General features: G+C 36.9%; 2 protein-coding genes across 4 annotated transcripts; one reads left to right on the forward strand and one right to left on the reverse strand.

The window, feature by feature from the left end:
* Positions 1-20,357: 20,357 nt before the first annotated feature.
* Positions 20,358-24,139, forward strand: LOC113349249 (sm-like protein LSM5). Of its 3 annotated transcripts, none has more exons than XM_026593182.1 (6): positions 20,358-20,444; positions 21,160-21,218; positions 22,764-22,854; positions 22,957-23,080; positions 23,628-23,700; positions 23,859-24,139. In XM_026593182.1, the coding sequence occupies exons 3-6, from the start codon at positions 22,821-22,823 to the stop codon at positions 23,889-23,891; spliced, it is 264 nt and encodes an 87-aa protein (XP_026448967.1). In that variant the 5' UTR covers positions 20,358-20,444; positions 21,160-21,218; positions 22,764-22,820; the 3' UTR covers positions 23,892-24,139. The 3 variants fall into 3 exon arrangements, with proteins under 3 accessions (XP_026448967.1, XP_026448969.1, XP_026448968.1); XM_026593184.1 differs by having other exon boundaries at positions 22,769-22,854; XM_026593183.1 differs by having other exon boundaries at positions 20,366-20,444; positions 21,051-21,218.
* LOC113349250 (mavicyanin-like) lies at positions 21,253-22,738 on the reverse strand. The gene is made up of 2 exons (XM_026593185.1): positions 22,204-22,738; positions 21,253-22,090 (listed from the first exon to the last, which is right to left on the reverse strand). Exons 1-2 carry the CDS (start codon positions 22,373-22,375, stop codon positions 21,753-21,755), a joined length of 510 nt encoding a protein of 169 aa, XP_026448970.1. The 5' UTR covers positions 22,376-22,738; the 3' UTR covers positions 21,253-21,752.
* Positions 24,140-24,326: the final 187 nt, after the last annotated feature.

The following is a 24,326-nucleotide window of genomic DNA, read 5'->3' on the forward strand; positions in this document are numbered from 1 at the left end:
TCCAAAAATAAGCAGAAGTTAACCACAGAATACTCGGTATGTTTTCTTCCCCTGTTTGACGATATTAAACCCAAATCTTCCTTATCTACTCACACGCGTGTTCTGAGCTTGAATTCCTTGTTTAACTTGGCTTGATTGGTCGAATCTTGTTGAATGAAGAACAAAATATTCTCCCATGCAATACGTATCATCCAAAAATCTCGTGATAATCTCCCATGCATCAACTGCCCTGATTTCGTCTGCCCGACGATGTAACCCAAATTAATCCAATCCAAAGCCCTTACCAACCCTGTTCGGGTCTAATAAAGCTATCACAAAGAAATCAGCGATTGAATCTCTCCCTAGAATGCCCAAAAATCAACCCCTAAATTATGTTCTTCACTACCATATTTTCCCGCCAAAACTGTTCTTGCTATTTCTATCAATCGTTGATTATCCAACCAAATGTAACTGAAACAAATCACATTACCACCTCTGTTTAGGCCCTAGGAACAAATCCATTTGATTTCAGCGCTTTAGTCTCTTCCTAACGCCTTCAAATCTTCAACCCTAATTCTGCAGCCATTTTCCCGCCAAAATTCAAAATTCAAACGAAGAAGATGACTGCCCCTTATCCAGATCCAGCGTCCCTTTAGCAATTTGGGGTATATTTAGTAATTCTTGGGGTGCGAATAGTAATTGGGTTACCCCTTAGTAATTGAGGTGCCCCTTAACCAGCGATGAGAGTCCGAATAACACGCGTCCTCCGGGGTACAAAAACTACTTTTCGAGCAACTTTCTCCATAAGAGCTTATTTCACAAAAAAACCTACAAACAAGTTTATTAGTGATAAAATGAGTCCTAACTAATATATTTATGGGTGAAAATGTGTCGCACTTTCGTGCTCATCAAATTCCCCCACACTTACATTTTGCTAGTCCTCGAGCAAAATAGGAAACTGAACCGCTACACAGCTGGTCATATAATAAGAGACATAGAGAGACCCGCTACACAGCTGGTCATAATTTTTTATTTTTTTTGGGACCCGCTACACAGATGGTGATAACATGCAAGAAAAGAGAATTGACCTGCTACACAGCTGGTCATATAAGAAGATAGAGAGAGACACCCGCTACACAGCTGGTCATATAAATTATTTATATATATATATATATATATATTTTTTTATATTTTTTTTTGAAATGATGAGAGAACAAACGAAAAGACCCGCTACACAGCTGGTCATAATATACAAGAAAATTCCTGAAAAAGAAAAGTAAAACGTTAAACACTCCCCCACACTTAAACACTACATTGTCCTCAATGTAATTGAGTCATCCAATGCAAAATTTAAGATAGGAAATCCATAAGATGAAAAAAAAAGTAAACGAAAATATAAAAATAAAAATAAAATAAAATACACCTACTGGAATGTACAAAAAAGGATCCCCAAAAATTAACAACCTGAAAATTTGGGGATCAACCCAAAATACAACATTTGTAAATGACAGCTTCACACTTATGTTATAACGATGCAGAGACACTGAAACTATTAAAAACAAAGATTTACCCCTAAACCAAGTTTTTATTGCACAAGGAAGTGCGTAAAGAACAAAATATGGGGATACTATTGGGACTGGAAAATTTTCAATTGGCTCATGCACGGTATTTAGAAACAAGGACGTCCTCTGGGTATTTGGATGCAAAGTATTCCAACAAAATTTTTGAAGCACATAATTCTAACCCTAAATTAGGTAACTTTTGGAAGTCTAGGGGACTAGAAACAACCTCTAAGTTGGGTGAAAGATCTTGCGAGATAGGTTCTTCTAATAAATTAGACGAATCATCTACACAATCATTCACAGGGTCATCTATATATTCAGTATGGGACAGAGAGTCACTACATGATTCATCATCATCATTAGCAAATAAACTTTGACATTCAAGAACTCTCAATCTTTGTTCCAAACGAGGCGGTGTGTGTTTGTAATACTTCTCATATATCTCTAGAGGAGATTCTTCACTTACCTCATGTGGAGTAGAAACTCCATACCATTGCCTACGCATGTATTCAGCAAGCGTCATCTCAGATGAGGTTTCCTGATAATTTGACTTTCTACGCATATATTCCGCCAGCGTCATCGTAGGTGACGTCTCCTCATAAGAAGTCATCATCCTCAAAATGTCCCTGAAAAGAAATACAAAAAGAAACGCATAAAAAGGAAAAAGAAAATACTATACAAAATGAAAAACAAACCTAAAAAATTAATCTAAAAACAAATCCGCGTCGGCGGCGCCAAAATGAAGTAAGATTTTTGATTGTGGTTGTAGTAAATAAGGATTCGAACTCTAAGACTTGTTAAGATTAATTTTAAAGGAATAAAATAGAGAGTTACTGGGTCTAGGATTCGGCCAAACTCATATCAAGAGGTTCAATTATTCATTCTCAACAATTATCGCTCAACAAATAAAACAACATCGACTCTTATTTTTTCCAAGGTAGATCCTCCAAACATTAGTTATAAATCGTAAGCATGGGACATCAAACACCGAAGCAAGCATGACCCATCTAATAAAATGATAACTAATTTTTTAAAATCATATTTCAATTAAAATTAATGAAAAAGTCATATAAAAAATAAAATAAAATCACTCATGTATGAAGTTCGTCTTCCTCCGTCGACCCAGTGTTGGGGTTTAGCTTCTCATGATAAATACACACTCATAAATATAATTTTTGGCTCAAATGGTATTTTTATTAAAGAAAACTAATAATACAATGAATCTGCAACGCTGTATTGGCGTTACAGAATTCACTGTTACAATAGATGTTGCAAATTTAAAATAAGCGTGCCAAACTGACTGTTACAAGTATTGTCAGTAAACGACAGTTATCTGTGATAGTCAGTGGACGTCAAATTTCTTCTTCTTTTTCTTCTCGCTGCAGAAGCAGAGAAGTTGTTCTGCAACTCTCTGTTTTCTTCCCCAAACTCTCGATAATCTTCCCTTCGACTCCATAAACTTATTTATACCTCTTCTGACCAAGAAAACTTCTCATTAATCCAAAATATCTTTTCATTACTCGGCAGCAAATACAAAATATTCTCGGCATATTTCCATCCATTTTTACGTAATTGTTTCCTTCTTTAGCACCAGAACACGTCACCATCTCTTCTAATTAGGTAGAGAAAATATCTCGACATAATGACCCTTGAAAATCTCCAAAAATAAGCAGAAGTTAACCACAGAATACTCGGTATGTTTTCTTCCCCTGTTTGACGATATTAAACCCAAATCTTCCTTATCTACTCACACGCGTGTTCTGAGCTTGAATTCCTTGTTTAACTTGGCTTGATTGGTCGAATCTTGTTGAATGAAGAACAAAATATTCTCCCATGCAATACGTATCATCCAAAAATCTCGTGATAATCTCCCATGCATCAACTGCCCTGATTTCGTCTGCCCGACGATGTAACCCAAATTAATCCAATCCAAAGCCCTTACCAACCCTGTTCGGGTCTAATAAAGCTATCACAAAGAAATCAGCGATTGAATCTCTCCCTAGAATGCCCAAAAATCAACCCCTAAATTATGTTCTTCACTACCATATTTTCCCGCCAAAACTGTTCTTGCTATTTCTATCAATCGTTGATTATCCAACCAAATGTAACTGAAACAAATCACATTACCACCTCTGTTTAGGCCCTAGGAACAAACCCATTTGATTTCAGCGCTTTAGTCTCTTCCTAACGCCTTCAAATCTTCAACCCTAATTCTGCAGCCATTTTCCCGCCAAAATTAAAAATTCAAACGAAGAAGATGACTGCCCCTTATCCAGATCCAGCGTCCCTTTAGCAATTTGGGGTATATTTAGTAATTCTTGGGGTGCGAATAGTAATTGGGTTACCCCTTAGTAATTGAGGTGCCCCTTAACCAGCGATGAGAGTCCGAATAACACGCGTCCTCCGGGGTACAAAAACTACTTTTCGAGCAACTTTCTCCATAAGAGCTTATTTCACAAAAAAACCTACAAACAAGTTTATTAGTGATAAAATGAGTCCTAGCTAATATATTTATGGGTGAAAATGTGTCGCACTTTCGTGCTCATCAAATTCCCCCACACTTACATTTTGCTAGTCCTCGAGCAAAATAGGAAACTGAACCGCTACACAGCTGGTCATATAATAAGAGACATAGAGAGACCCGCTACACAGCTGGTCATAATTTTTTATTTTTTTTGAGACCCGCTACACAGCTGGTGATAACATGCAAGAAAAGAGAATTGACCTGCTACACAGCTGGTCATATAAGAAGATAGAGAGAGACACCCGCTACACAGATGGTCATATAAATTATATATATATATATATATTTTTATATTTTTTTTTGAAATGATGAGAGAACAAACGAAAAGACCCGCTACACAGATGGTCATAATATGCAAGAAAATTCCTGAAAAAGAAAAGTAAAACGTTAAACACTCCCCCACACATAAACACTACATTGTCCTCAATGTAATTGAGTCATCCAATGCAAAATTTAAGATAGGAAATCCATAAGATGAAAAAAAAAGTAAACGAAAATATAAAAATAAAAATAAAATACACCTACTGGAATGTACAAAAAAGGATCCCCAAAAATTAACAACCTGAAAATTTGGGGATCAACCCAAAATACAACATTTGTAAATGACAGCTTCACACTTATGTTATAACGATGCAGAGACACTGAAACTATTAAAAACAAATATTTACCCCTAAACCAAGTTTTTATTGCACAAGGAAGTGCGTAAAGAACAAAATATGGGGATACTATTGGGACTGGAAAATTGTCAATTGGCTCATGCACGGTATTAGAAACAAGGACGTCCTCTGGGTATTTGGATGCAAAGTATTCCAACAAATTTTTTGAAGCACATAATTCTAAGCCTAAATTAGGTAACTTTTGGAAGTCTAGGGGACTAGAAACAACCTCTAAGTTGGGTGAAAGATCTTGCGAGATAGGTTCTTCTAATAAATTAGACGAATCATCTACACAATCATTCACAGGGTCATCTATATATTCAGTATGGGACAGAGAGTCACTACATGATTCATCATCATCATTAGCAAATAATCTTTGACATTCAAGAACTCTCAATCTTTGTTCCAAACGAGGCGGTGTGTGTTTGTAATACTTCTCATATATCTCTAGAGGAGATTCTTCACTTACCTCATGTGGAGTAGAAACTCCATACCATTGCCTACGCATGTATTCAGCAAGCGTCATCTCAGATGAGGTTTCCTAATAATTTTACTTTCTACGCATATATTCCGCCAGCGTCATCGTAGGTGACAACTCCTCATAAGAAGTCATCATCCTCAAAATGTCCCTGAAAGGAAATACAATAAGAAACGCATAAAAAGGAAAAATAAAATACTATACAAAATGAAAAATAAACCTAAAAAATTAATCTAAAAACAAATCCGCGTCGGCGGCGCCAAAATGAAGTAAGATTTTTGATTGTGGTTGTAGTAAATAAGGATTCGAACTCTAAGACTTATTAAGATTAATTTTAAAGGAATAAAATAGAGAGTTACTGGGTCTAGGATTCGGCCAAACTCATATCAAGGTTCAATTATTCATTCTCAACAATTATCGCTCAACAAATAAAACAACATCGACTCTTATTTTTTCCAAGGTAGATCCTCCAAACATTAGTTATAAATCGTAAGCATGGGACATCAAACCCTAAGCAAGCATGACCCATCTAATAAAATGATAACTAATTTTTTAAAATCATATTTCAATTAAAATTAATGAAAAAGTCATATAAAAAATAAAATAAAATCACTCATGTATGAAGTTCGTCTTCCTCCGTCGACCCAGTGTTGGGGTTTAGCTTCTCATGATAAATACACACTCATAAATATAATTTTTGGCTCAAATGGTATTTTTATTAAAGAAAACTAATAATACAATGAATCTGCAACGCTGTATTGGCGTTACAGAATTCACTGTTACAATAGATGTTGCAAATTTAAAATAAGCGTGCCAAACTGACTGTTACAAGTATGTCAGTAAACGAGTTATCTGTGATAGTCAGTGGACGTCAAATTTCTTCTTCTTCTTCTCGCTGCAGAAGCAGAGAAGTTTCTCTGCAACTCTCTGTTTTCTTCCCCAAACTCTCGATAATCTTCCCTTCGACTCCATAAACTTATTTATACCTCTTCTGACCAAGAAAACTTCTCATTAATCCAAAATATCTTTTCATTACTCGCAGCAAATACAAAATATTCTCGGCATATTTTCATCCATTTTTACGTAATTGTTTCCTTCTTTATCACCAGAACACGTCACCATCTCTTCTAATTAGGTAGAGAAAATATCTCGACATAATGACCCTTGAAAATCTCCAAAAATAAGCAGAAGTTAACCACAGAATACTCGGTATGTTTTCTTCCCCTGTTTGACGATTAAACCCAAATCTTCCTTATCTACTCACACGCGTGTTCTGAGCTGAATTCCTTGTTTAACTTGGCTTGATTGGTCGAATCTTGTTGAATGAAGAACAAAATATTCTCCCATGCAATACGTATCATCCAAAAATCTCGTGATAATCTCCCATGCATCAACTGCCCTGATTTCGTCTGCCCGACGATGTACCCAAATTAATCCAATCCAAAGCCCTTACCAACCCTGTTCGGGTCTAATAAAGCTATCACAAAGAAATCAGCGATTGAATCTCTCCCTAGAATGCCCAAAAATCAACCCCTAAATTATGTTCTTCACTACCATATTTTCCCGCCAAAACTGTTCTTGCTATTTCTATCAATCGTTGATTTATCCAACCAATGTAACTGAAACAAATCACATTACCACCTCTGTTTAGGCCCTAGGAACAAATCCATTTGATTTCAGCGCTTTAGTCTCTTCCTAACGCCTTCAAATCTTCAACCCTAATTCTGCAGCCATTTTCCCGCCAAAATTCAAAATTCAAACGAAGAAGATGACTGCCCCTTATCCAGATCCAGCGTCCCTTTAGCAATTTGGGGTATATTTAGTAATTCTTGGGGTGCGAATATGTAATTGGGTTACCCCTTAGTAATTGAGGTGCCCCTTAACCAGCGATGAGAGTCCGAATAACACGCGTCCTCCGGGGTACAAAAACTACTTTTCGAGCAACTTTCTCCATAAGAGCTTATTTCACAAAAAAACCTACAAACAAGTTTATTAGTGATAAAATGAGTCCTAAGCTAATATATTTATGGGTGAAAATGTGTCGCACTTTCGTGCTCATCAAATTCCCCCACACTTACATTTTGCTAGTCCTCGAGCAAAATAGGAAACTGAACCGCTACACAGCTGGTCATATAATAAGAGACATAGAGAGACCCGCTACACAGCTGGTCATAATTTTTTATTTTTTTGGACCCGCTACACAGCTGGTGATAACATGCAAGAAAAGAGAATTGACCTGCTACACAGCTGGTCATATAAGAAGATAGAGAGAGACACCCGCTACACAGCTGGTCATATATTATATTATATATATATATTTTTTTATTTTTTTTTGAAATGATGAGAGAACAAACGAAAAGACCCGCTACACAGCTGGTTCATATACAAGAAAATTCCTGAAAAGAAAAGTAAAACGTTAAACACCCCCACACTTAAACACTACATTGTCCTCAATGTAATTGAGTCATCCAATGCAAAATTTAAGATAGGAAATCCATAAGATGAAAAAAAAGTAAACGAAAATATAAATAAAAATAAAATAAAATACACCTACTGGAATGTACAAAAAAGGATCCCCAAAAATTAACAACCTGAAAATTTGGGGATCAACCCAAAATACAACATTTGTAAATGACAGCTTCACACTTATGTTATGATGAGCAGAGACACTGAAACTATTAAAAACAAAGATTTACCCCTAAACCAAGTTTTTATTGCACAAGGAAGTGCGTAAAGAACAAAATATGGGGATACTATTGGGACTGGAAAATTTCAATTGGCTCATGCACGGTATTAGAAACAAGGACGTCCTCTGGGTATTTGGATGCAAAGTATTCCAACAAAATTTTTGAAGCACATAATTCTAACCCTAAATTAGGTAACTTTTGGAAGTCTAGGGGACTAGAAACAACCTCTAAGTTGGGTGAAAGATCTTGCGAGATAGGTTCTTCTAATAAATTAGACGAATCATCTACACAATCATTCACAGGGTCATCTATATATTCAGTATGGGACAGAGAGTCACTACATGATTCATCATCATCATTAGCAAATAATCTTTGACATTCAAGAACTCTCAATCTTTGTTCCAAACGAGGCGGCGGTGTGTGTTTGTAATACTTCTCATATATCTCTAGAGGAGATTCTTCACTTACCTCATGTGGAGTAGAAACTCCATACCATTGCCTACGCATGTATTCAGCAAGCGTCATCTCAGATGAGGTTTCCTGATAATTTGACTTTCTACGCATATATTCCGCCAGCGTCATCGTAGGTGACGTCTCCTCATAAGAAGTCATCATCCTCAAAATGTCCCTGAAAGAAATAAAAAAGCGCATAAAAAGGAAAAGAAAAATAAACTACAAAAAAATAAACCTAAAAAATTAATCTAAAAACAAATCCGCGTCGGCGGCGCCAAAATGAAGTAAGATTTTGATTGTGGTTGTAGTAAATAAGGATTCGAACTCTAAGACTTGTTAAGATTAATTTTAAAGGAATAAAATAGAGAGTTACTGGGTCTAGGATTCGGCCAAACTCATATCAAGGAATCATTCTCAACAATTATCGCTCAACAAATAAAACAACATCGACTCTTATTTTTTCCAAGGTAGATCCTCCAAACATTAGTTATAAATCGTAAGCATGGGACATCAAACTCTAAGCAAGCATGACCCATCTAATAAAATGATAACTAATTTTTTAAAATCATATTTCAATTAAAATTAATGAAAAAGTCATATAAAAAATAAAATAAAATCACCATGTATGAAGTTCGTCTTCCTCCGTCGACCCAGTGTTGGGGTTTAGCTTCTCATGATAAATACACACTCATAAATATAATTTTTGGCTCAAATGGTATTTTTATTAAAGAAAACTAATAATACAATGAATCTGCAACGCTGTATTGGCGTTACAGAATTCACTGTTACAATAGATGTTGCAAATTTAAAATAAGCGTGCCAAACTGACTGTTACAAGTATTGTCAGTAAACGACAGTTATCTGTGACAGTCAGTGGACGTCAAATTTCTTCTTCTTTTTCTTCTCGCTGCAGAAGCAGAGAAGTTGTTCTGCAACTCTCTGTTTTCTTCCCCAAACTCTCGATAATCCCCTTCGACTCCAAACTTATTTATACCTCTTCTGACCAAGAAAACTTCTCATTAATCCAAAATATCTTTTCATTACTCGGCAGCAAATACAAAATATTCTCGGCATATTTTCATCCATTTTTACGTAATTGTTTCCTTCTTTATCACCAGAACACGTCACCATCTCTTCTAATTAGGTAGAGAAAATATCTCGACATAATGACCCTTGAAAATCTCCAAAAATAAGCAGAAGTTAACCACAGAATACTCGGTATGTTTTCTTCCCCTGTTTGACGATATTAAACCCAAATCTTCCTTATCTACTCACACGCGTGTTCTGAGCTGAATTCCTTGTTTAACTTGGCTTGATTAGTCGAATCTTGTTGAATGAAGAAAAATATTCTCCCATGCAATACGTATCATCCAAAATTCGATAATCTCCACATGCATCAACTGCCCTGATTTCGTCTGCCCGACGATGTAACCCAAATTAATCCAATCAAAGCCCTTACCAACCCTGTTTGGGTCTAATAAAGCTATCACAAAGAAATCAGCGATTGAATCTCTCCCTAGAATGCCCAAAAATCAACCCCTAAATTATGTTCTTCACTGCCATATTTTCCCGCCAAAACTGTTCTTGCTATTTCTATCAATCGTTGATTATCCAACCAAATGTAACTGAAACAAATCACATTACCACCTCTGTTTAGGCCCTAGGAACAAACCCATTTGATTTCAGCGCTTTAGTCTTCCTAACGCCTTCAAATCTTCAACCCTAATTCTGCAGCCATTTTCCCGCCAAAATTCAAAATTCAAACGAAGAAGATGACTGCCCCTTATCCAGATCCAGCGTCCCTTTAGCAATTTGGGGTATATTTAGTAATTCTTGGGGTGCGAATAGTAATTGGGTTACCCCTTAGTAATTGAGGTGCCCCTTAACCAGCGATGAGAGTCCGAATAACACGCGTCCTCCGGGGTACAAAAACTACTTTTCGAGCAACTTTCTCCATAAGAGCTTATTTCAAAAAAACCTACAAACAAGTTTATTAGTGATAAAATGAGTCCTAGCTAATATTTATGGGTGAAAATGTGTCGCACTTTCGTGCTCATCAAATTCCCCCACACTTACATTTTGCTAGTCCTCGAGCAAAATAGAAACTGAACCGCTACACAGCTGGTCATAATAAGAGACATAGAGAGACCCGCTACACAGCTGGTCATAATTTTTTATTTTTTTGAGACCCGCTACACAGCTGGTGATAACATGCAAGAAAAGAGAATTGACCTGCTACACAGCTGGTCATATAGAAGATAGAGAGAGACACCCGCTACACAGATGGTCATATAATTATATATATATATATATTTTTATATTTTTTTTTGAAATGATGAGAGAACAAACGAAAAGACCCGCTACACAGCTGGTCATAATATGCAAGAAAATTCCTGAAAAAGAAAAGTAAAACGTTAACACTCCCCAACATAAACACTCATTGTCCTCATGTAATTGAGTCATCCAATGCAAAATTTAAGATAGGAAATCCATAAGATGAAAAAAAAGTAAACGAAAATATAAAAATAAAAATAAAATACACCTACTGGAATGTACAAAAAAGGATCCCCAAAAATTAACAACCTGAAAATTTGGGGATCAACCCAAAATACAACATTTGTAAATGACAGCTTCACACTTATGTTATAACGATGCAGAGACACTGAAACTATTAAAAACAAATATTTACCCCTAAACCAAGTTTTTATTGCACAAGGAAGTGCGTAAAGAACAAAATATGGGGATACTATTGGGACTGGAAAATTGTCAATTGGCTCATGCACGGTATTAGAAACAAGGACGTCCTCTGGGTATTTGGATGCAAAGTATTCCAACAAATTTTTTGAAGCACATAATTCTAAGCCTAAATTAGGTAACTTTTGGAAGTCTAGGGGACTAGAAACAACCTCTAAGTTGGGTGAAAGATCTTGCGAGATAGGTTCTTCTAATAAATTAGACGAATCATCTACACAATCATTCACAGGGTCATCTATATATTCAGTATGGGACAGAGAGTCACTACATGATTCATCATCATCATTAGCAAATAATCTTTGACATTCAAGAACTCTCAATCTTTGTTCCAAACGAGGCGGTGTGTGTTGTAATACTTCTCATATATCTCTAGAGGAGATTCTTCACTTACCTCATGTGGAGTAGAAACTCCATACCATTGCCTACGCATGTATTCAGCAAGCGTCATCTCAGATGAGGTTTCCTAATAATTTTACTTTCTACGCATATATTCCGCCAGCGTCATCGTAGGTGACAACTCCTCATAAGAAGTCATCATCCTCAAAATGTCCCTGAAAGGAAATACAATAAGAAACGCATAAAAAGGAAAAATAAAATACTATACAAAATGAAAAATAAACCTAAAAAATTAATCTAAAAACAAATCCGCGTCGGCGGCGCCAAAATGAAGTAAGATTTTTGATTGTGGTTGTAGTAAATAAGGATTCGAACTCTAAGACTTATTAAGATTAATTTTAAAGGAATAAAATAGAGAGTTACTGGGTCTAGGATTCGGCCAAACTCATATCAATAGGTTCAATTATTCATTCTCAACAATTATCGCTCAACAAATAAAACAACATCGACTCTTATTTTTTCCAAGGTAGATCCTCCAAACATTAGTTATAAATCGTAAGCATGGGACATCAAACCTCTAAGCAAGCATGACCCATCTAATAAAATGATAACTCATTTTTTAAAATCATATTTCAATTAAAATTAATGAAAAATTCATATAAAAAATAAAATAAAATCACCCATGTATGAAGTTCGTCTTCCTCCGTCGACCTAGTGTTGGGGTTTAGCTTCTCATGATAAATACACACTCATAAATATAATTTGTTGCTCAAATGGTATTTTTATTAAAGAAAACTAATAATACAATGAATCTGGAACGCTGTATTGGCGTTACAGAATTCACTGTTACAATAGATGTTGCAAATTTAAAATAAGCGTGCCAAACTGACTGTTACAAGTACTGTCAGTAAACGACAGTTCTCTGCGACAGTCAGTGGACGTCAAATTTTTTCTTCTTCTTCTCGCTGCAGAAGCAGAGAAGTTGCTCTGCAACTCTCTGTTTTCTTCCCCAAACTCTCGATAATCTTTCCTTCGACTCCAGAAACTTATTTATACCTCTTATGACCAAGAAAACTTCTCATTAATCCAAAATATCTTTTCATTACTCTGCAGCAAATACAAAATATTCTCGGCATATTTTCATCCATTTTTACGTAATTGTTTCCTTTTTTATCACCAGAACACGTCACCATCTCTTCTAATTAGGTAGAGAAAATATCTCGACATAATGACCCTTGAAAATCTCCAAAAATAAGCAGAAGTTAACCACAGAATACTCGGTATGTTTTCTTCCCCTGTTTGACGAGATTAAACCCAAATCTTCCTTATCTACTCACACGCGTGTTCTGAGCTGGAATTCCTTGTTTAACTTGGCTTGATTAGTCGAATCTTGTTGAATGAAGAAGAAAATATTCTCCCATGCAATACGTATCATCCAAAAATTTCGAGATAATCTCACATGCATCAACTGCCCTGATTTCGTCTGCCCGACGATGTGACCCAAATTAATCCAATCAAAAGCCCTTACCAACCCTGTTTGGGTCTAATAAAGCTATCACAAAGAAATCAGCGATTGAATCTCTCCCTAGAATGCCCAAAAATCAACCCCTAAATTATGTTCTTCACTGCCATATTTTCCCGTCAAAACTGTTCTTGCTATTTCCATCAATCGTTGATTATCCAACCAAATGTAACTGAAACAAATCACATTACCACCTCTGTTTAGGCCCTAGGAACAAACCCATTTGATTTCAGCGCTTTAGTCTCTTCCTAACGCCTTCAAATCTTCAACCCTAATTCTGCAGCCATTTTCCCGCCAAAATTCAAAATTCAAACGAAGAAGATGACTGCCCCTTATCCAGATCCAGCGTCCCTTTAGCAATTTGGGGTATATTTAGTAATTCTTGGGGTGCAAATAGTAATTGGGTTACCCCTTAGTAATTGAGGTGCCCCTTAACCAGCGATGAGAGTCCGAATAACACGCGTCCTCCGGGGTACAAAAACTACTTTTCGAGCAACTTTCTCCATAAGAGCTTATTTCACAAAAAAACCTACAAACAAGTTTATTAGTGATAAAATGAGTCCCAGCTAATGTATTTATGGGTGAAAATGTGTCGCACTTTCGTGCTCATCAAATTCCCCCACACTTACATTTTGCTAGTCCTCGAGCAAAATAGAAAACTGACCCGCTACACAGTTGGTCATATAATAAGAGACATAGAGAGACCCGCTACACAGCTGGTCATAATTTTTTATTTTTTTTGAGACCCGCTACACAGCTGGTGATAACATGCAAGAAAAGAGAATTGACCTGCTACACAGCTGGTCATATAAGAAGATAGAGAGAGAGACCCGCTACACAGCTGGTCATATAAATTATATATATATATATTTATATTTTTTTTGAAATGATGAGAGAACAAACGAAAAGACCCGCTACACAGCTGGTCATAATATGTAAGAAAATTCCTGAAAAAGAAAAGTAAAACGTTAAACACTCCCCCACACTTAAACACTACATTGTCCTCAATGTAATTGAGTCATCCAATGCAAAATTTAAGATAGGAAATCCATAAGATGAAAAAAAAAGTAAACGAAAATATAAAAATAAAAATAAAATAAAATACACCTACTGGAATGTACAAAAAAGGATCCCCAAAAATTAACAACCTGAAAATTTGGGGATCAACCCAAAATACAACATTTGTAAATGACAGCTTCACACTTATGTTATAAAGATGCAGAGACACTGAAACTATTAAAAACAAATATTTACCCCTAAATCAAGTTTTTATTGCACAAGGAAGTGCGTAAAGAACAAAATATGGGGATACTATTGGGACTGGAAAATTGTCAATTGGCTCATGCACGGTATTAGAAACAAGGACGTCCTCTGGGTATTTGGATGCAAAGTATTCCAACAAAATTTTTGAAGCACATAATTCTAACCCTAAATTAGGTAACTTTTGGAAGTCTAGGGGACTAGAAACAACCTCTAAGTTGGGTGAAAGATCTTGCGAGATAGGTTCTTCTAATAAATTAGACGAATCATCTACACAATCATTCACAGGGTCATCTATATATTCAGTATGGGACAGAGAGTCACTACATGATTCATCATCATCATTAGCAAATAATCTTTGACATTCAAGAACTCTCAATCTTTGTTCCAAACGAGGCGGTGTGTGTTTGTAATACTTCTCATATATCTCTAGAGGAGATTCTTCACTTACCTCATGTGGAGTAGAAACTCCATACCATTGCCTACACATGTATTCAGCAAGCGTCATCTCAGATAAGGTTTCCTGATAATTTGACTTTCTACGCATATATTCCGCCAGCGTCATCGTAGGTGACGTCTCCTCATAAGAAGTCATCATCCTCAAAATGTCCCTGAAAAGAAATACAAAAAGAAACGCATAAAAAGGAAAAAGAAAATACTATACAAAATGAAAAATAAACCTAAAAAATTAATCTAAAAACAAATCCGCATCGGCGGCGCCAAAATGAAGTAAGATTTTTGATTGTGGTTGTAGTAAATAAGGATTCGAACTCTAAGACTTGTTAAGATTAAATTTAAAGGAATAAAATAGAGAGTTACTGGGTCTAGGATTCGGCCAAACTCATATCATTAGGTTCAATCATTCATTCTCAACAATTATCGCTCAACAAATAAAACAACATCGACTCTTATTTTTTCCAAGGTAGATCCTCCAAACATTAGTTATAAATCGTAAGCATGGGACATCAAACCTCTAAGCAAGCATGACCAAATGATAACTAATTTTTTAAAATCATATTTCAATTAAAATTAATGAAAAAGTCATATAAAAAATAAAATAAAATCACCCATGTATGAAGTTCGTCTTCCTCCGTCGACCCAGTGTTGGGGTTTAGCTTCTCATGATAAATACACACTCATAAATATAATTTGTGGCTCAAATGGTATTTTTATTAAAGAAAAATAATAATACAATGAATCTGCAACGCTGTATTGGCGTTACAGAATTCACTGTTACAATAGATGTTGCAAATTTAAAATAAGCGTGCCAAACTGACTGTTACAAGTACTGTCAGTAAACGACAGTTCTCTGCGACAGTCAGTGGACGTCAAATTTCTTCTTCTTCTTCTCGCTGCAGAAGCAGAGAAGTTGCTCTGCAACTCTCTGTTTTCTTCCCCAAACTCTCGATAATCTTCCCTTCGACTCCAGAAACTTATTTATACCTCTTCTGACCAAGAAAACTTCTCATTAATCCAAAATATCTTTTCATTACTCTGCAGCAAATACAAAATATTCTCGGCATATTTTCATCCATTTTTACGTAATTGTTTCCTTCTTTATCACCAGAACACGTCACCATCTCTTCTAATTAGGTAGAGAAAATATCTCGACATAATGACCCTTGAAAATCTCCAAAAATAAGCAGAAGTTAACCACAGAATACTCGGTATGTTTTCTTCCCCTGTTTGACGAGATTAAACCCAAATCTTCCTTATAAACTCACACGCGTGTTCTGAGCTGGAATTCCTTGTTTAACTTGGCTTGATTAGTCGAATCTTGTTGAATGAAGAAGAAAATATTCTCCCATGCAATACGTATCATCCAAAAATTTCGAGATAATCTCACATGCATCAACTGCCCTGATTTCGTCTGCCCGACGATGTGACCCAAATTAATCCAATCAAAAGCCCTTACCAACCCTGTTTGGGTCTAATAAAGCTATCACAAAGAAATCAGCGATTGAATCTCTCCCTAGAATGCCCAAAAATCAACCCCTAAATTATGTTCTTCACTGCCATATTTTCCCGCCAAAACTGTTCTTGCTATTTCCATCAATCGTTGATTATCCAACCAAATGTAACTGAAACAAATCACATTACCACCTCTGTTTAGGCCCTAGGAACAAACCCATTTGATTTCAGCGCTTTAGTCCATTCCTAACGCCTTCAAATCTTCAACCCTAATTCTGCAGCCATTTTCCCGCCAAAATTCAAAATTCAAACGAAGAAGATGACTGCCCCTTATCCAGATCCAGCGTCCCTTTAGCAATTTGGGGTATATTTAGTAATTCTTGGGGTGCGAATAGTAATTGGGTTACCCCTTAGTAATTGAGGTTCCCCTTAACCAGCGATGAGAGTCCGAATAACACGCGTCCTCCGGGGTACAAAAACTACTTTTCGAGCAACTTTCTCCATAAGAGCTTATTTCACAAAAAACCTACAAACAAGTTTATTAGTGATAAAATGAGTCCCAGCTAATGTATTTATGGGTGAAAATGTGTCGCACTTTCGTGCTCATCAGATTAGTTTCCATGGAGATGATCTACAAATGAATTTTAATTGTATCCCTTTTTACGAATTCTCCTCCATAACTCATATTTGGAATTTCGGACTGATACTAGGCCTCCTTTCCAGTAGACACTACTAGACAACATAGTTGATCTCAGTTTCCTTCAAATATGATTAGCGAGTAGAAAACTGTAAATTTCATTCCTTGATTTAAAGAATTATAATGCATCAGATGTCAAGAAATGGAGAATAACAAAGCGTCAATTTGCCAACAGTGTTGAGAACTGCGTAAGTTAGTCATATTTCTACTACCAGCACCAAGATTCAAGCAACAAAAAATATGCTCGGAACCAAATTGGAGTCATTCAGGTTTATCACGGTGCTACAGACCAAGTATTCGCAGCAACCCAATCAAAAGCTATTGGACTGAGAAAAGCATCAGGAATACCAAACGACTTTACCACCGAAAGAGTACTGTTTGTACCGTCAATAAAATTGATGGTGGCCCGTTAATCAAGCCCGCTTAGCCCGCTTAGCCCGCTTAGGAAGATTCCAGAAGTTTCCAGAGAAGTCTTGTTGCTCAAGTTGCTTGCATATCAAGTTTGTATCAGAATTAGAGTTACATAACTATATAAATATATGTATCCTAAACCCTAAGGGGATATGGAATCCTAGGTTAGCTAACCATACAATATCTATTGTAACTCATATCAATACAATACTCTCCATATGGGATTCCTATGTGGATGTAGGCACAACTTGCCGAACCATGTTAAATTCTTGTCTCCAATTGTTTATCTTCATTGTTTTAGCCCTAATTTCACATAATCATCGTGTTTAGTGCCTAGAAGTAATTTTCGGTACAAATATTGGCGCCGATTAAGGGATTCGAGTGAAAGAATCGTGTTTTATCATTGAGAGAGGTGAGGAAGAAATCTGCACGTAATTCCATGCAAATTTCAGCAAAAAAATAAAAAATAAAATAGGCTTCATCCGAAAGTGTTACGAAGAAGTAAAGCGTTGCAAACAGTTGCAGAAACTGTTGCGAAGGCAGTTTCAGAAGAATGGCAAAAATCATAAAAACAGTCACAGATATAGGTGTTGCAGACAGCGTTTCAGAAGCTTCTCTCCTGTACAACCACAGAGGTCCATCCTCGCGTACAACTTCATATCCATACCATATGATCCATCAGATTTAGTTGATCTGACCCGTAAGATCCAGCTGATCCAGCTCAGTCTATCGGTTCGGTTCAGCTCCAACCTGTTCGTAGATGGTCCAACTCGATCCAGGCGGTTCGGGTCTAACCAGTTGCCAAATCAGCAGCCACGCAACCAAAAAGTACATGTCATCAGCGCAACGTCCGGGATAACATCTGCTACATCTGCAGAAACCGTCCAGTCATTAGTGATGTGTCAACATCCAACCAGCTGCCATGTCATAAGTTTTGTCAACAACTGTTCTGCCACGTCAGCAAACTTCGTCTCAGTCAGCAGTGCCATGTCAGCACCCCTATGTCCAGTCAGCAACGTCACGTCAACTCTTATCTGCCATTCAGCATACTGTGCACGGTCAGTACTGCTACGTATGCAACATCACGCGCGCTTCGTTCAGATTTTGTTTCCTCAATAACTTCTTCGTTTTAAGTACGAATTGAGTGATTTTTGTCTCGTTGGAATGTCTTTCAATTCCCTACAGCATGGAAGCAAAAAATCTAGTGTTCGAGAAACTTTAATGTGCACTTGGAGCAGCAACATGATCGAGTTCGAGGATTGTGGATAGCGACATGATCGAGTTCGAGGTTCGTGGATAGTGACATGATCGAGTTTGAGATAAGGATTGCCTAGACCCTTCAAAGTTTATCCTTGCATCACATCGCAAGCACCTAAAGCCTCACCTTGTAGGTGAGCACTTAAGTCTTGCTCTTATCGCAAGCATAAAATCTCTCCTTGCACGCGAGTATAAAAGACTTGCACCTTGGCAAGCACAAAGCCTCGTCTCAACCACGAGCCCAGCGCCCGATGTTGGTCCGTACAAAGTCTCATCTCGACCGCGAGCCCAATGCCCGATATTGGTCCAAAGACTCGTACTCAACACAAGTAATACAACCAGCCTGCCCGAGCAGCGAGCGCTACAGCCTTGTTACGTTGCGAGCAAAAAGCCTTGCCCCAGCCGCAAGCACACTACACTCTACTCAAGTCTCGACCAGCTCTCGAGCATCACAAGTCCACTACGTGGCATAAAGTCTCTCCTAGCACGTGAGTAAATTTTTTGCAGGTAATTACAGTTGGGGGCGTCTTTGTAATATCTCTACTCACGCTTGGGGACGAGTTACGTCATCAACGTTCGACGCAAAAGGAAAAAAAAAATTCTTAACCACCAACAAGTTGGAGGTTAAGAGGGGGCGATGTTTGTACCGTCAATAAAATTGATGGTGGCCCGCTTAGCCCGTGAAGGAAGATTGTAGAAGTTTCCAAAGAAGTCTTGTTGCTCAAGTTGTTTGCATATCAAGTTTGTATCAGAATTAGGGTTACATAACTATATAAATATATGTATCCTAAACCCTAAGGGGGTATGGAATCCTAGGTTAGCTAACCATACAATATCTATTGTAACTCAAATAAGCCTTCTCCGTCAGGAAGCTTTCCCTTTCCAGATACTTTAGAGTATTGGAACACCTTAAGTTGCTTCAAATAAGCCTTCTCCGTCTGTTCAGCCATGGTTGAGTATTCTTCTTCAGAGGCGAGTGGGAGGAAGAGACGAGAGATCTATTGTAACTCATATCAATACAATACTCTCCCTATGAGATTTCTCTATGGATGTAGGCACAACTTGCCGAACCACGTTAAATTATTGTCTCCAATTGTTTATCTTCATTGTTTTAGCCCTAATTTCACATAATCATCGTGTTTAGTACCTAGAAGTAATTTTGGGTACAAATTAACATGTATGGGGTCGCAATTGGCTACATAGCTTTGTCACTTCTTTCCTTACATCGGCATCCTTATCGGGTGACAAGTAGCCATATCTGAGGAACGATATGTCCTCTTCTATGCTGATCAAGTCGACCTCAAAACGCCAAACACACTCTGCGCAAACAAAAAGAAATGAATAGGGTAAGCACAAAAGATTTACTGATCTAATAAAAAAAAGAGAGGACTTCCTTGTAAAGCAGTGTCTCTACTTTCTTAAAGTCATTGATTGACACAAAATGCACAAGTCTTAAGTGCACCATGACTCACAGCTACTTCAGCCTCCAGAAAGGTTTATAGTACTAATCTTTCCGTGAAATCTTTTGACAAGTCCTCTGCGGTCTGGTGCTGTATAAATAAACCTGTTCAAATTGTCATAATATGAATGACCCATGCGATTTTCGGTCTTCAGACCTTACCCTCCACAAACTTCACGGCATTCCTGATGCATTTTACAATAAGATGGTATCATCAAGTTCCCCACTGGAGGGCATTCAAATACATATTGCTATGTGACTTCACCTGAAGGGTCTTCATGTTATGCCGGCTTTGAATAACAAAGTTTGGGTGTCTTTTTTTTCTTCTCTTGATACACGGCCCAAGGCCCAGGCACAGGCACGAACTACCTCATAGAAAACCAACAAAATCCGTAAAAGAAAAAAAAAAAACCAAACTCTCGAGCTTCTTCCTCGTCTCTGGCTGGGAGGTGATCTGAGATTACAAAGGGCTTTTCTTCTTCGTTCCCAAAAATTGAGGTATGGATTTTTGAACTTCACCACTCGTATTGTTGTAACCTGTAACTTGTTAGAAACTTTAGAAACACCAAACTTTATAACGGGTGTTGCTGGTTCACAGATTGTAAACTACTGGGTATGAAATTAGCTTCGTTATAGCATAATGTCTTTGTCTCCAAATATGAGTGATACATGTTGAATCAAGGTTATAACTTTAATTGTACATTATAGAATCTTCAATTACTCAAAATTGTGATTATCAAATGGGATTTATTCGCTCTCCAAAATTCATGAATCTGTTGGACACTAACTAAAACCCTAAATTCTTTATCTGGTAGTATCACTAGAGGTATCATTAACATGTTCATAGATGCCGATTTTTCATTAATTTCAAAATATAGATAAGTTGAATTTAGAGTTTCATCATTAATCCCCGTTTAGTGAGAGAGAGGGGGTACCTGTAGCTTTAGTTGGAGAGAGGTTTAAGGCAATTTAGAGACACTTTCAGAGCATTGTATATGAATGCTGCCAAACGCGAAGTCTTCGACTTGATTCAAACAGTTCTGAGTAACATGATGGGGAATTAGAGATTCAAATCTTAGTATTTGCTCATATATACTTTGCCAGGTTAAAATTGTGTTCATGGATGTTCAAGGCTTGGACTCATAAGCATTAGAATTTCATTGCGAAAAGAAATTAACTTTTGATATTGCTCTCGTGCTTGTCTGCGGTTCAGTGTCTTCGGAGATTGCGATCCAGTAACAGACCTTGCTCTCGTGCTTGTCTGCGGTTCAGGTGCCTCTTGACTCTCTCTGTTGTACATTATTTTGATATGTGGTTTTCTTTGTACATGAAAAAAGACCTAAATAACTAGTGCAACATCGCTGGAGTTTTACTCACTTCTCAAAACCCTAAAAACAAAAAGGCGTAGATTTTCTTCTACTTCCTTTGTTCTTCTTTAATCTAGAAGTTCTTTGAGTTTAGAGTAGAAATGTTATTGGTATCGTTTACTGGGTACTTCAATATATGTGGTATTCGTAACTCTAGTCTACACTCACATTGATTTACTTTAAAAATGGAGTTGGACGTGGGGTGCCCTAATTCTTCGCAAAATAGGGTTTAGGGTTTAATGATTTATTGATTGCTATTTTTTGAAGCAACTGCATATTTATAAACATACTTCTCAATAAATTCCATAAAAATCCAAATCAGATTGTTGAAGTTTCTTACAAATCAAGCATACCAGGATTGCCAAATTAAAAAAACTATAAAAATCCCTACTGTAATTAGTCTTAAAGAATTTAACCTCAAAAAGACTTATAAGCAAAACTAGTGCATGGAAATAAGATAAGTTGCGGCGCCAACTAAACCGACAAGGAGACTGCTAGAGAGAAGATAAGACGCAGAAGATTTAGAGGGTGGTGGTGGAGTTGCCGAAGTTGGTGAAATAGCTGGACCTTGGGCAGCAACTTGAATGTCAACCTTCTGGCCCATTTCACAGTGACCAGGGATACCACAGATGAAATAGAAGTGATCATCACCCCCCATGATTGAAATAGCGTCGTTCCCTGTTGCATAGGTGGCGAGTGGAGCTGTTGTAGTACATGATTCATAGTCTGAAGATGTCACTTGTAAGACGTTGTGGAAATCTCGGTTGTAGACGAAACCTAAAATAAACAATAAACGTATACTACATTAAGAAAAGATGAAAAAAAAAAAAAAAACTAGCTAAGATTTAACAGATAAAAATTGACAGAAAAACTGAAAAGAAGAAACTTACGAAGGGTGTCTCCAGCGTGAAAAGTCTTGGAAGAAGCCCACTTATTGTAATTGACCCCTCCCATGATTGTCCAACCAGAAGCATCACCAACATCATAAGTTGCAGCCATTGACGAAGCTGCTGCAATCATTGTTACTAGGAAGAAAACCAAGGCTTTGGTACTGGAACCCATATCTTCTTAGCTTAAGTTGATGAATTGAACAAGACTTGATGAGAGGATGCAGAGATAAAGAATACTGAATCTGTATGTTTGTGGGAGGCTAAGCTTTTTAGGATCATCTATTTATAGCTTTTGGCATGGTGTTTCCATAAACCATTCTGATTTTTATAAGGAAGTTGTTTCCATAAACCATTCTGATTCCTACAAGGAAGTAGAGAACATAAAAGGAAGTTCTTTCTATATTTGGTTGAATCCATTAATGGGCCTAGTATTGGGCTGTAAACTCTAATCGTATGGTATGCATTCTCTTTAAGGTTTGTTGCTTTCAAAAAACTTTCTTTTACCAGAGTTTTTTGTTGCTAGCTTTTTTATCATATTTTTTTTGTGTGATTTGAATTAGTGAAGGAAATCTGGAAGCGACTCGTGGGTGAAGAAAAATTTGGAGGGGTAAGAGAAGATGTCAAGCAATCCATCACAGCTACTCCCATCGGGTATATTCCCTCTCATACATATAAATACAAGCATAACCTGTTTATTGTTATCGCGTTTAACCTTTTGAGAGGTAACATAATTTGGTTGGTGGTGCATTTCAGAGTTGATTGATCGGTGCATAGGATCAAAGATATGGGTAATAATGAAGGGTGACAAGGAGTTGGTTGGAACCCTTCGGGGATTTGATGTTTATGTAAACATGGTCCTTGAAGACGTCACTGAATAGTAATTCTCTCACTCTCTCCCTCTCTTGCTTACAATAGTATAGCATATCCAAATCTTGGCTATGTTACGGCTGTAAAAGTTTGTGCACATAAATCTCAATGTGTAGTACTTCTTATGTTCTCTTGGAAGAATTTCTGTTGTGTGGTTTGAGATAAGCTTCTTAGTTATGGTATCATTATAAGACTGGGTTAAGTCCTTCGATTGTTTCACATCGTTTTAGAAACTAAGATACGTTATTATCTTTAATTTCTCCTTTGCCTAGGATTTAGACCTACCAGTCTAGGATTTAGACCTACCCCTTGATCTGATTGAGCTGAATTGTTGCTTTTTCCAGCATCGAGCAATACAAATTTATGAGAATCTCTAATATCTGCTGTGTTCCTAACTTTTAACTGAAGTAGTTTCATTTGCACATGTCTCAAACTACTTCATATATGGCATTTTTGTTCAAATTTCTGTTTCTATTTTTATAGCTGATTGCCGTTTGACGCAAGTTTCGTTTCTTATTTGTGATTTCATTCGGTGTTGTACCTTTTGCACATTGTAGTGAAATAACTGCCGAAGGACGACGAGTTACGAAGCTTGACCAAATACTGCTTAATGGAAACAATATTGCCATTGTAAGTATACCATTCCACCCTGATTATATAGAAGCTTTGGAGTTGCAACATTGTATGACAACTTCAAACGAGGCGGAAAATTTTGTTCTTTTTCGCATTTTGCACTTTTTCTTGTTTAGCATCCCAAGTGTCTGAGTCTCTGCAATTTTCTAATGCAGCTGGTCCCCGGTGGCTCCCCTGATCCAGAGTAAGAGGTTGACTCGGATGGGCAGGATCTTCGTTTTGAGACCACCAAATCGATCATTATTAATAGGTACAATGAGAAATTTTAGTAAACTAATCATGAGCTGTAGGATAAATGTTTATTACTGTGGAACTGTTAGATGTCTCTGATAAACTGACAGTGAAATTAACATTGGAATCCTATATTTGGGTTGGAAGACTAGTGATAATTTTTAATTGGATTGGATAATTGCAAGTTAATTTTTTTTGTCTAAAATTATATGGCTTGTCGTCTCTTCTAATAACAAAAACCTTTCATTGACTAAATAAAATTGTTACCACATGGCGAAGGAACAGTTTGGCTGGATCTTGTTAACTGTCCACGATCTTTTGTCGGACTTTAAACACTAAATCAACTACAAATACTCAAAACTCAAAGGTGACAATCAATGTTTGATTAGTTG

Source organism: Papaver somniferum, chromosome 2 (genome assembly GCF_003573695.1).
Source record: "Papaver somniferum cultivar HN1 chromosome 2, ASM357369v1, whole genome shotgun sequence".
In the NCBI taxonomy this organism is placed as follows: Eukaryota; Viridiplantae; Streptophyta; class Magnoliopsida; order Ranunculales; family Papaveraceae; genus Papaver; species Papaver somniferum.